The 13,609-nt window shown below is 29.4% G+C and overlaps 1 protein-coding gene across 2 annotated transcripts; it reads left to right on the top strand.

Moving 5' to 3' along the window:
* The first annotated feature begins 1,181 nt into the window (after positions 1-1,181).
* Positions 1,182-7,666, top strand: LOC124890078. 2 transcript variants are annotated; one of them, XM_047401949.1, is made up of 4 exons: positions 1,182-1,822; positions 5,405-5,483; positions 6,319-6,929; positions 7,144-7,666. In XM_047401949.1, the coding sequence occupies exons 3-4, from the start codon at positions 6,579-6,581 to the stop codon at positions 7,579-7,581; spliced, it is 789 nt and encodes a 262-aa protein (XP_047257905.1). In that variant the 5' UTR covers positions 1,182-1,822; positions 5,405-5,483; positions 6,319-6,578; the 3' UTR covers positions 7,582-7,666. The 2 variants fall into 2 exon arrangements, with proteins under 2 accessions (XP_047257905.1, XP_047257906.1); XM_047401950.1 differs by lacking the exon at positions 5,405-5,483 and having other exon boundaries at positions 1,183-1,822.
* Positions 7,667-13,609: the final 5,943 nt, after the last annotated feature.

The following is a 13,609-nucleotide window of genomic DNA, read 5'->3' as shown; positions in this document are numbered from 1 at the left end:
ACTTAATTTATTGTTTTAATTCATTTATGTAATTTGATCAGTTAGATTTTAAGTTTGTATGTTTTTAAATTTCAATTATATAATGTTATAAATTTAAGTTAAGTTTGTATGTTTATGAATATTTAAGCATGTAATTCTGTAACGCCACAAGTCTGTACCCCGGACGCTACACAGTGCTCATAATCTCGAGAGACCACAAGTTAATCTATGACTGGTACCTGTTGCAATAACTAAATAATAATACTGTAATTATGCAGAAATTAGGCAGAAACTTGCCATAAGGTTCAAAACTGTAAATAAATACTCAATATGGTACATCAATACCAAAACTGAACATCTATCTATAAATACTCTAGTCCGAAAAGCCTCTACTATCTGAACAAGGAGTTGATGGGACAAATCCCAACTAACTCCGACTACTGAAATAAACTGAGTACTGAAATATCGAAATAATAAGTTTGTCCTCGATCTATGAAGACTCACCACTAAGTGTGCTGTTGATAGATTGGGTTGCTAAGTATGATCGGGAGCTCGTGCGTCTGAACCTATGATATAAGACATCATAGCGCAAAAGAAAGGTATGCGTCAGTACTTTGAATATACTGGTATGCTAAGTGAGTCATCTGACAGGTGCTCTGAATGAGAACAGTGGCACCCTCAACTGGCTGGTGTTGACACCCAATTTTGACCTTCCGACATACCTCCTAGGCTGCTATTTTGATAAAAATTATTAACTTTAAACTTTAATATTTTTTTACGTATTATTTTGGTGTCAAATAAATAATGACGTCTCACATTTTATGATTTTAAAATATACAAGATATTTTATTACTTTTTGTTACTATTTATTAATTTAAATATTATATTTAACGTAATTAATTCATTTATAAATATGTTGTCTATTATTATTGTTGTTGTTATTGTTATTGTTATCGATATTTTTTATAATAATTTTTCACATAACATTAATTTATTTTAATAGGGACATATTATTATTATTATTATTATTATTATTATTATTATTATTATTATTATTTCTCATTACATTTATTAAATTAGCACCCACTTTTATTCAATTTTCCTTTCTCGTGTATAGTTTTTAATAAATTGATATTACTTTAGCGAGAATAGAATAGCAATTTAGCTCCCCATTTAAATCCAAATTTATGACCTATTTTTAAATACCTCAATCTCAACCGTTGATAAAATTGATCCAACGGCTAAGATCACATCATCCCTTACTCCCCTTTTAAACAAAACACCAAAACCCTAATTCATTTTTGAAAAAAAAAATCTGCCTCCCTCCCTATCTCCCTCCTATCTCCCTAAGGTCCCACCGAAGCTGCCGCCGGCCATCACCAGCCGTTCACCGCGGCTGGTGAGACACCGGAGCACCAACCGCCTCCCTCATTCTCCTCCTCCGGCAAACCAGCGCCGCCACGCTGCCAACAAGACCAACAGCCCGCGCCTCAACCTTCTCCAACAGCCGCCTCCCACCGGAGAACGAAGACATCCAACCGAACGGTCCCTACAGTCATCAGCGGCGCCCGTCTCCGACCACCACTCGCTCCATCCAACGCCATCAACGACAGCAACAACAACAAACTCCGGCAACCGCCTTTTTCTCCATACCGCGCCACCAACCGACTCCGGCAGCCACCCAATCAGACCAGCCGTCCTCCACCTCCAGTCACCAACGAGTAGAAGAAAACAATGACAAACAACGAGCCAGCGACATCCAAAGCCACTGTCTTCTCTGTCTCCGATCAGATTTCGTCGAAGAACATTGAAGCTCGTAATGGGTTCATAGAATCCGTACCAGGTTTCGATTCTTTGTTTAATTTCGCATTAATTTAATATTATCATCTTCTTCTATTATTTTCCCTTTGACAGATTATTAAAATATGAAATTAGTGACATTGAATTCTGATTTTTTGATTCAATGCTTTTAATTTCATGATTTGCATTCTTTGATATGTGAAAAACCCTAATTTTAGTAATGCTTAATATTTTTCATAGACTTTTGAAATTATCTGTCTTGTTTGTGGATTGTAGTATTGAAATTAAGTCAATTAGTTGATAAATTTTTCTTGTCACGTGATTGTAGCAGACTTGACATTTAGTACTTATGGAAAGAATATTTAATTATGTATAGTAGTTTTTTTTGTGGATCTGATTTTGTGATGATTTGAATAGGATTTGGTAGAGGACATTTGATTGTGTATCACATTCTTAAATTACATTGTGGATTGATTTTTTTTGTACAATTGATGATTTGAATTGGATTAGGTACACAAATAAATTATCGTAATTAGGGGTTATTTTATAAAATTAATTGCCTTTTGCATAATTTATTATTATTATTATTATTATTATTATTATTATTATTATTATTTATATCTATTTATGGTAAATTGAACAATTTTTTTTAGTTTTAATTGATTATTGATCTCTTAATTGATTAGTTGTTGATCCTAACATGTTTATGATTAATTTACTTTCCTTTGCTGAATATGTGATAACTTTTTACTCATCTATATAAGGTAAATTTCAATATTAGGGGATTTGATTTTTTTTAATTAGGACAATCTTGATATTTTTTATTTTGGTTGAATTTTGCCTAAGGAAAACAATATTGTTGATGATTTTTTTTAAATATTGGTTTTTCTTTTATTCTTTGAACTGATTTGTATGTGATTGATTCAGTTATTCATTTAAGAGAAATTTTTCTCTTAATTGATTGACAAGAATATTGTTTTGCTATTTTTATCTTGGTATGATTTTACATTATGATTTTACATTACTGGGTTATATAAACAACCCTTCTTATTCTTTGAGGTCACAATTTACACTCTATAATATCTATACTCTCCCTACTCTCTATACTCTACCTATTTTCTATGATAAATAAGAACTTACAACTCACACGATCACAAGAAAGCTTTAAGCAAACAAGAAACAATCTGACTCTATTACTTTTTTGTACTTACCGTTAGAGCATTGATTTCAACCTTTTTGTGATCCTGTGCTGCTTGGGTTTTCTTATTATTATTACTTGTTATAGTCAATCGGTAAATCTCTGTCGACGTAATTTTCTTTATTGATGGTGCTAGTAAACATGTTTATAAGAATTATTCGGTGTTTTCTTACTATGTTTGTGTTATATTATATTCTTACTTGTATTGCTATTATGTATTGTCTCACAAGTATAAATAGACAATTTTAGAGAATTGAAGAGTCGCCGGGATATTGGGGAAGAGACTGTTCATTCCTTTTCTTATTTTAATTCATTGTGTTATAATAATTCTTGTAAATCTAGATATAATAAATTCGGGACTGCTTGGGGGGTGGGGACTTATGTGCTCTTTGAATCACGTAGGCAACATAACTTAGGTTTATGTATTTATATGCTTTTATATATGCTTACGTGAGTCACTTAGACAAATTCTTAGGATTAATAATAAACTTGTTTTACTACTGAAAAATCGTATCCTTAAGACTGTCAATAGACTTTCGACATGATAAAATTGTTTTGGGTCGTGTAAATCAATTTTCAGCATTTTTATTTGCTTCTCTAGGTGTTTTCAGCATAATAATAATTCTCAACATGTAATTTCCAACACTTGTATTGATATTTCTGTAATTTTCAGCAATTAAATATTATTTTAACAATTTTCAGTGATTAAAATATTATTTCAGCAATTAACTATTATTTCTCAGCTTCTTGTTAACAATTTTCAGCAATTAAATATCATTTTCAACTTGTTTTTAACGGTTTTTCAGCAATTAAATAATTTTTTTTTTAACATATAAATAATTTTCAGCACCTTGAAAAAATTTTAAAAAATGACTTTTTAGCATATTGAATTAAATGAACTTCCAGTAGTTTTTTGTTAATTATTTTAGCAAGCGAACATGTTTTGTCAGTGTCCTAAGATTAAGTTCCAACATTTTTACAATATACTCCGCGCAACAAAATTAATGGGCATCACCCTTTAACGTATTTACTTTGTTTGACATATTTTGTTTTAACAATCTTACAAATGGTTTGACAATTACTTTAAATTAAGGGAAAATTTTGGAAATAGCAACTATAGAGTCTTAATTGTAAGTTTTATAGCAATCATATTAAAATTACAAAAAATAAAAGTATGTATTTTGTATTTGATAAACTGTTGCTAGTTAAATACATATACAATTAAAGATTGTGTTTCTAATATATCTCCAATCTGTTTCAGTTTAATATGGTAAAAAATGGTTCCTTAAATCAAGGAACATTTAATTTGACAAATTTCTTAACCTTTTAAAACTCTATTGTTATTACCACAAATGTTAAATTATATCTTCAAATTCAAATTCAAAAACGATTTCCATAGTCAGCTTTTCAATTTAAATTCAAAATACTCATTCAAATTGAAAAGCGTTTTTCTTCAATTTTTTTTTTGTTGTGTTGATCGAATAACGTCTTGAAGAAAATAGTAAAAATACGAAGGTGCAAAAATAGGTATTTATCAACAATTTTATTTTTAGTTCTCGTTTAAGAAAAATATCATGCGAAATTTGTTGAAGAAATACCTGTATTTTTAAAGCAGTCGTAGGTTTGAAAAACTTTTAAATCGTATATTAATTTTAGTCGTACTTGGTGTTATAGTACTTATTTCATATTTATTAATATTTTTATTGCTTTGAAATTTTTGGAAATTGATAATGGGAAGTATAGTTGTTCTTATTAAACACTCTGATAGATGAACATATGAACAACAATATGAAGATTACACCAGTGATGTGATATTGTTGAGCATAAACTGTACGTATGACCAACTTTGCACAGTACTGGCTACTCATATTGATGTTGATTTGACGTACAAGTGTATTCAAATTGAGTATCAATTAACAGATAGTGCAGAGCAAATACGTATACGTTACGTAATGACATGGGTTTGAAGGTCTATATTATGCAGAAAAAAGAATTGAAGGATATTGGTATTTTGCCTTTGTATGTAAGTGTTTCTGACAAGGAATATTTCAACATATTGGTATGTTCATCGTTGTGTACTGGCGAACCTATGAAGATATTTGTCACTGATAGTAACTTGGTAAATACAAGTACTGAAAGAGCGTTAATTGTTCCTGCATCAAATCAATATTTGAATGCATTTGAAATGGATACAACTAGAGTTATTATCTTAGACCCACATCACAAACATATTGAGGTTGATCAAGTTTATATCTCGAAAAGTGTATTAAAATTGGTAATGAAAGATTATACAATTCTAGAGAAGTTTCAATCACTATCTGCATGATCTAGTAAAACATAGTAAGTTTATTGTGAATTTTAAATTTTTTTTTTTTTTGCAATATGTGTTAATTATATTTGAGCATATGTCTTTATTTTTGTTTGCAGTTATACATTGTTGTGCAGATCAAGAAATTGTGAATTTTTATTCCGTGCATCTGCTATCGGTGAATCTACAATATTTTATGTAAGAGAATTTTTACCTGAACATATCTGTGCGAGCAAAGATAAGATTTATCCTAAATTGTATGGTACTAGTAAGTTGATTGGTGGTATAGTCAAACCAAAGTTAAAATGCCATAAGAGGAAATACAGTCCAGCTGATATCAAAAGTGACATGAAGGAAGACATGGGTATGAATTTAACATATATTAGGTGTTGGCGAGCTAAGGAACAATAACTTGAAGATTTAAGAGGAAAACCATCAGTATCGTATGGAAAACTACCTGCATATATACATGTGTTGAACACCAGTTATCCAAGTTCACATATAAGAATGAAAAAAAATGAAGACAATGAGTTTTTATTTATATTTGTAGCACTAACTGCATTCATTCAAGGGTTTGATCATTTTGGACCTGTCATGTAGTTGATGCAAGTCATCTCAGGGGACTTTATACTGGCAGTTTCATAGCTGCGTGTACCATGAATGGAGCTGGTAAAATATATATGATAAATATTTGACAAAAAAATATTTTTCAGCTGCATGTATTTATAATATACATATATGAATTATGTTTATGTGATCAATGTCAGTTGTATTTAAAAATATACATGTGCAGTAGAGTTTTGTTTGTGCACTAAAACTTAAGTAGTTTACTTGACAAATGTTTCCAGGTGTATGTATGTATTTATAATATACATGTGCATAATTTACATATGCAATAGTTCTATTCGTGCACTGGAAGTTAATTATTTCACTTCACATATGTTTCCAGGTTTATGTATGTATTTATAATATACATATGTATTATTATATTTTAAAAAATAATTTAAGCTTTATTTTTTTATTCAACATGTAGGACATATATTTCTTTTGGCTTATGGTGTACTGGACTCTGAAAATGATGCATCTTGGAGGTGGTTTTTCGAGAATTTGAAGGAAGCATACGGTGAAAGAAAAGATATGTGTGTCGTTTCTGATTTTAATGCAAGCATCATAAAAGTTGTCAGTGGCGTGTATAATGAGGTACCACATTATGCATGTATGTGACATCTATGGGGAAATGTAAAAATTTTTTTTCGAAAATTACATGATGCATTATCAGATGTCTTCTATACCATGACAAAATCATATTTGAAGACTGAATTTCACATGTTAATGGAGAAAGTGAAGGCAGTTGAAGTTAGAGTGAAGAATTACTTGAAATTGGCTGATTACGATAAGTGGGCTAGATCATATGCATCCGTTCATAGAGGATGGACTTTGACTTCAAGCATTGCCGAGTCCATTAATGTTGCGTTGGTTTCAGCTAGAGAACTACCAATATATGATTTTCTGGAGGAAGTTAGATTGATGTTTGGAAGATGGAACTGTGAAAACAGACAGCAGGCGTTGTATACTTTTACTGATCTTATTGATAAATTTCAAGAAGTTCTTCAACAAAATGAAGCGGAGTGTACACGTATGAAGGTATGATGATTTTTTTGTAATCATTTTATATATATAATAGTATTTTTATTTTTTATATGAACTATATATCTTTTTCAAATAATAAATTAAGGAAAATATATTCTGTAAAACAAATACATATGTAGGAAAGAAATACATATTTTGCTGACTTGCAATATACATACATTGAGATGAATTTTATTTTACTAATTAGTTTTTTTTATAATAATTTTAGGTTATACCTGCATCAGAGTATATCTATACAGTCCACGACAAGGAGAAACATTTTATTGTTTGTCTTAAGGAAAAAAAATGTTCTTGCAATGCATTTCAATTGGATGAGATACCGTGTGTTTATGCTTGTGCAGTTCTTGATATCAAGAATTTCAAGAAGGGACCATATTACTCTGATCTATACAAGCCAAAAATCGTTTTGAGAACATATGATCTTCCAATTTATCCTCTACCACACAAAGATGACTGGGTGATTCCGAAGCAAATTATGTATAAGGTAGTTTTGCCGTCGAAATACAAGCGACTCCCTGAAAGACCTTCGAAGAAGGACCGTGAAAAATTCAAACAAGATATGTTTGGAAAGAAGAGCAAAAATTGTTGTAGTTCATATGGATTAAAAGGTCACAATAGACGTTCATGTAGGAAATACAATAAATGATAACTTGATTGACGTATTAAGTGAATAAACAATTGATGATTTTTTTCATTTATGAAAAATATATGTGATTTTCAATTTTGATAAACATTTTTTATATTATTGTAGTTGTCATTGTTAATTTGGTGATATTATATGTAAGATACTTTAAGCTAAACATAAATCTGAAAAATACATATTATACTCTTTTAAGTACGTATGAACATATGTAAAAACTAATAATAAGTTAACTTACTTATTATTCATAAATATATATGTAAAGGATTGATGATATGAATTATTCCTAAATAAATACGAAAAATTAAATATATATTTAGAACATTAAAGTTATACATTAACAAAAAATAAAAAAATATGTAGAATATTAGACAAACATGATTATGTAGAACACAAATATATATGTAGAACCAATATTAAACTGTAACATAACAACCAAGAACCAATAGTATATCTTTGAACATTAAAAGTTACTGATTGAAAATAAGAAATATACGTAGAACACAAATATATATTTAGAACCAATATTAAACTGTAACATAACAACCAATAACCAATAGTATATCTTTGAATATTGAAAGTTACTGATTGAAAATAAGAAATATTCAATAAATTATTTGTCCAACTAATGTTAAATAATGTAAACTACAGAAAAATAAAAAGAAACATCAAATTTCATGAATTTCAGTGTATTCTGTTAAACCAATTTCGCAAGGAGGTCTCATTGGTGCTTCATCATCACTTTGTGCATTCTCTTCTTCTTTCTTCATACCATAATTTCATATAATTGAAGCATATCTCATACGAATCAGATCTGGATCAAATCAACAAGTGAAACAAGATCTCCAAAGGTGAGACACTCGGCATATGTCACCATATATAAACCACAATCCCTGCAAATACATATATAAAGAAATAAGAATCTGTTCTATAAAAATAATATATATGTATATATACAATTGATATGTATATGAATACTTACAAACTGTCACTTGGTTGTTGAGGCAAATCCTCCACAATATAAACATCAAATAGATCCCTGTTCTCATACGATTTGTAATTTGGATGATTAGCAGTACAATACCCTTCTTCTCGTAAAATTTACAAGCAACGAGGCATATAGGTATAACCTCAGCTAACTTTTCAATTTCAGCAAGTACCCCAACATCATGACCAGCAGACGACAAAGAATCATATACATAAATGCATCTATCATTAAGAGATATAACCGCAAGAACCCAATGATGTTTGTCCTTAACACTGATAGGAATGAAAATATGATCAATCGTATGCCAGGGCACTATAGCATGCATGCGGAATTCATTTATGTACTCATTTAGATGATATTCCTTTCCACCAGCATTAAGAGAATCATCATCAATTCTATACATATCTAGCACACTGTTTATAATATTCATGAAATTACAGTCTACAGTGCTGTACTTGTATGAAGTATTCGGATCATACTTAGATTTCTTTTGCAGATAGTAGAAGCATACATCAATATGCTGCATTATGACAAAAAAACATACTTAAAAGTAAATAATGAAATTAAAAGTCCTAGCAGGTAACACTACATATTTATATATAATATACATATATCAGAGCATATAAAATAAAAGCATATGTATATACAAATATAATTTTTCAACTTCATCATAACAAATAATTACATATGTATTTGCGAATATACATATGTAACAATGAATAAAGTTTCATTCCAAATATAAAACTTTTTCACTTATTTGCAGAACACTTACCTCATCAGACCATGATAGTCCAGGAGTACCCATAATGTAGAATCAATTCTTGTTTTCCACACCTAAAATTCCAAAATTGATTACTGATATTTTGGACTTGCCCTTCTTATAGTGTTCTTGCTTGTTGCTTCTGTTCAGTTATTAAACATAATTATTCATCATTAACAAAAATTTATATGTAAATATTATTACAATTAGGTGCTAAAATATATACTTTTTTGCATGAAATTTAAGAATATCCCTAGACATCCACTTCAGAAACTTGTTGGTAACCTTAGTGTCTTCTATATCATTAATCGGATGAGATATGAATGGATGCTTCTGATTGAATATTTTGCGCTCCCCTTCTGTGCAATGATATTACATAATAATCAAACAGATGTATATATTTAATACATCTGGAAATTACAGTATAAAAAATGTATACATAACTATAGCATATCTATATTACGAGTACATCAGTTTACATATTGAAGTTATCGAACAACAAAATATAAACATGATTTCAAGCGAACATAAAAATTATGTATTTTAATTGTTTAGAATTAATCCAAGTAACATACCTGTCATAACCAAAATCTAATGAATAACAAAAACAACATAACATTAAATACAAATCTTAGTAGTAATCTAAACAAATACATATCTAAAGTTTATCATGTCAAAGAAGTGTCACTAATGTAGTGGTGCATATTTACAGGTTACATGTCATATTTCTTAACCATTAGAAAATAACAATAAATTACTATTTTTAAAATATATAAAGTAAAGAAATTTGTTGACCATATTTAACATGTTAGTGTACTTATCAGACGTTGAACCAAAATTCATTGTGAATGGTGATTCTTTGAATTTAGATGGTCCCTTAATCCTTGATACATGCATGGATGTTTCTTGTGCTTTGTTTGTCGATGGATGTACAGTTATACTTCTTTCTTGATTCAAATATACATTAAGACTCGGTAAAAGCTCATCAGAAATAGTGACTTGCGAGTCTAAAAAATTTTGTTCAGTTTTTCTTTCTTCAGTTAACGCTACATAAATGTGGATCGGAGTCTGATTTCGCTAATTCAACTTTGAGTTATCCATATTAAATTCTACTGAATTTAAAATCTTTGCAGCATCACATTCACTATCTTGTATATAATATATAAATATGTTATAATGTTGTAACATTAGCAAAATAAATAAAAGCAGAGAATGCTACCTTTGAATCATCTTTTGGTGATTTATTTTCATTCATTTCTGCCTTATAATCTTTTGATGTGTCTACAATATTTTCAGCATCACATTCATTGTTCTATATAAAAATGTAGAAAAATATTATAATGTTGCAAAGTAGCAAAATAATCAAATGCAGACAATGCTACATTTAACTGATCTTTTGTTGATTTATTTTCATCCATTTGTGAAGGATAATTTGTGTTTTGTATAATTAATTTAAAATTCTTGTTAAAGTGATTTTAAATCAAAAGAAATAAACACAGACAATACACATTTTCAGTATACCTTGAACTCATCTTCTGCTGATGTATTCACAGTCGTTTCTGCAAAACCTCCTGTGTTCTATATAAACATAAATTTTTTTTATTAATCTGAAAGTTTATGAAAATAAATGAAGACGTAGAATGCAAATACCGTAGACTCATCTTCAACTCCCAAATTAAATTTTATAAAATCAAGATTAATGCTTCTGAGCACCTCATTTGGAAATGAGAATTGAGAATCTGATATATGTGTGTTTCGCCGCTATTATCATCAACTAATTTTGTGTTCTACAAATCATGTTAATACAAATTAAAAAATAACACCAGAAGTCTTTAACTAAAAAACATCATAGATATGTTCAGCATACTGGTGATTCACATATATCTCTTGCTTCATGCTGATCAATATCAGTTTTATCCTTTCATAAACAATAAAGTCAAGCGTATTAAAATATTATTATTCTACTATATCAAAAGTATGAAAGAAATAAAATGAACTGTTTACCAGAACATCATCTTTATCCTCATTATACACCTCCATCAAACTAGTGCTTTGATTCCCATTGATCTCTTCAGTAACCTGTAGCACATGTATAATTCTTATATGTAAACATAAATTCACATTGTCTAAATAAAATACATATGATTGTAAACAATTAACTTACCAATGTGTCTTTAGAATTCTTATAAAGATCATGCACAAAATTTGGACTGAATTCATGGTGTGGTATAGTCTCGACAACCTCACCCATGGGTGGATTGTCAACTTGATTGTCCTTATCTTTTTTCTGCAAGTTCAAAAAAATATTAAAAAATATCAATAACAATATTAAACTAACTATTTATAATTGTCCAGCATATGTATATATGATTATACATATCATGATTTGAAAAAATACATAATATAAATGTAAAAATACAATATATATTGAACATGTCTTTATTCAAACACAACTGTATAAGCAGAATATGTATTTAACACATCATGTGTTATACATACTACCAACTGTATATTCATATGTATATATAAATATATATATTAGCATTAAAATTCATATTACCGACTATATATTCATATGTATATACTATTTGAAAAAATGCATAATACAACTGTATATGAATATACATATTAGTATTTAGAAAAAAATACCTATAATCCATAAAAAGAAGACGCTGTTTTTTATATATGTATATCATAAATAATAAAATACATATGTTGTATATGTATTCAACATTCAAAATATTTTTTTAAAATTATTGTACCTTGATCTCACTTATAGCATTCATTATCGCATCACACCTTGTTGATACTATGCCACAGATGAATTTCATCTCTTAAAGAACCTACTTCCAAATAAATAAATTATATATGAAAATAAAGCAATTCAAAACTTAAAAAAAAATTACCTCATTGCAAAACTTGTGAAACACTTTCTTTGAAAAAACTTATCTTCATCTCTAGAACTGCACAAAGACGAATCAGGTGACTCAATCGGAATAGATTTCTTGCTTGTTGACCAGTTTATGTCCTTCTTCTTTGAAGCTACTTTCTCTTTTTGTTGAATCGGCATAAAAATTGAAGTCTTGATAGAAAGATTCTTTGCAGCACGAGGTGGAGGAGTCCTTTTTGATGTCTGCTAATTCAAATCTTTATGTTGTTGCTTTAACTTTTTCTTGATTGAATATTTTTTTTGGGTGATTGAATATTTTTTTGGATGTGGCAGATCCTGAAAATCATCATCCGAATTAACATCATCATCTTTGTAACTTACATCTGCAGGAACAACCTTCTTGGGTATCCGAAAGCATGAAATCTACTTTCACGTTGGCTCAATATTCTTAAAAAAAACCTGCAATTATATTGCATCCTCATCAAAATTTATTTTTAGATGGTAACACCAATGACAGTTGGAACATAAATCACTTACATTAAAAAATATTTAACCTTTACATACATGCCTAATCATTGACAAATATATTTTATATATAAACATATGCATAAACATTAAACGCATTTACAAATAATAACATAAAGAACAAAAGATATAAAGGTAGCTGACCTTGACATCTGCTTCATTAAACATGCTTTCCATAAGAGATTCGTATAGTGGACGGGGAGCATTTGTTTTCTAATTCAAAAGACAGGGAATTTGATTATCCACCCTTGAAGCAACATTATGAGGAACAGTGGAGCAACACTCGTACAGACAAATTTGAATGGCCAGAGGCATTCTATGTAGCATATAAAACTTGTCTTTTGGTTTCAACTTTTTATTCAAGCTCTTTGCTAATTCCTCAAATGTAACAGACCCCCAAGGATAATCACTGTAGCGACCACTCTCAACTAAATCAAAAGGTAGCCGTGGAATAACTATAGTATCAACAGCAGACAACAAAAATGCATGAATAAAATAGAGATTAGCAAACTTCACGACATCTTCATCATTGTTTTTTCCCCATATTTTTCCAGAAAAAGCAGCAAATAATTCTCTTTTTTGAATGTACTTGGCACCACCAAAATAGTCCTCAATAAGTCTATTCGGAAGATCCTCATCAAACACAAACTCGTCTTTGTTTGAAACACAATTCAAACCAGTAACCACAACAAACTCTCTAGGACTGAAATGAAGATTTGTGCCCTTCGCATGAATTACTATGGCATTTGCAGTGCTTTCCTTAGTCTCAAGGGACATAATACATCTTACAAACTGCGCTTGAACCACAGAACTTTTTTTCTTCATGAAGAAAACAAATATTCTATTATTACAAAAGATATTATACTGATTC

The sequence above is a fragment of the Capsicum annuum genome, unplaced genomic scaffold (genome assembly GCF_002878395.1).
Source record: "Capsicum annuum cultivar UCD-10X-F1 unplaced genomic scaffold, UCD10Xv1.1 ctg1183, whole genome shotgun sequence".
Taxonomy (NCBI): Eukaryota; Viridiplantae; Streptophyta; class Magnoliopsida; order Solanales; family Solanaceae; genus Capsicum; species Capsicum annuum.
Note: the sequence above shows the minus strand (reverse complement) of the source record. Positions and strands in the feature narration are given on the sequence as shown.

What these genes read in the sequence shown, in the direction of transcription:
- LOC124890078 (XM_047401949.1), top strand. Translation starts at nt 6,579, where the DNA reads ATGACAAAATCATATTTGAAGACTGAATTTCACATGTTAATGGAGAAA. An exon ending in CGGAGTGTACACGTATGAAG is followed by an intron (nt 6,930 to 7,143) that starts GTATGATGATTT and finishes TAATAATTTTAG; the next exon opens with GTTATACCTGCATCAGAGTA.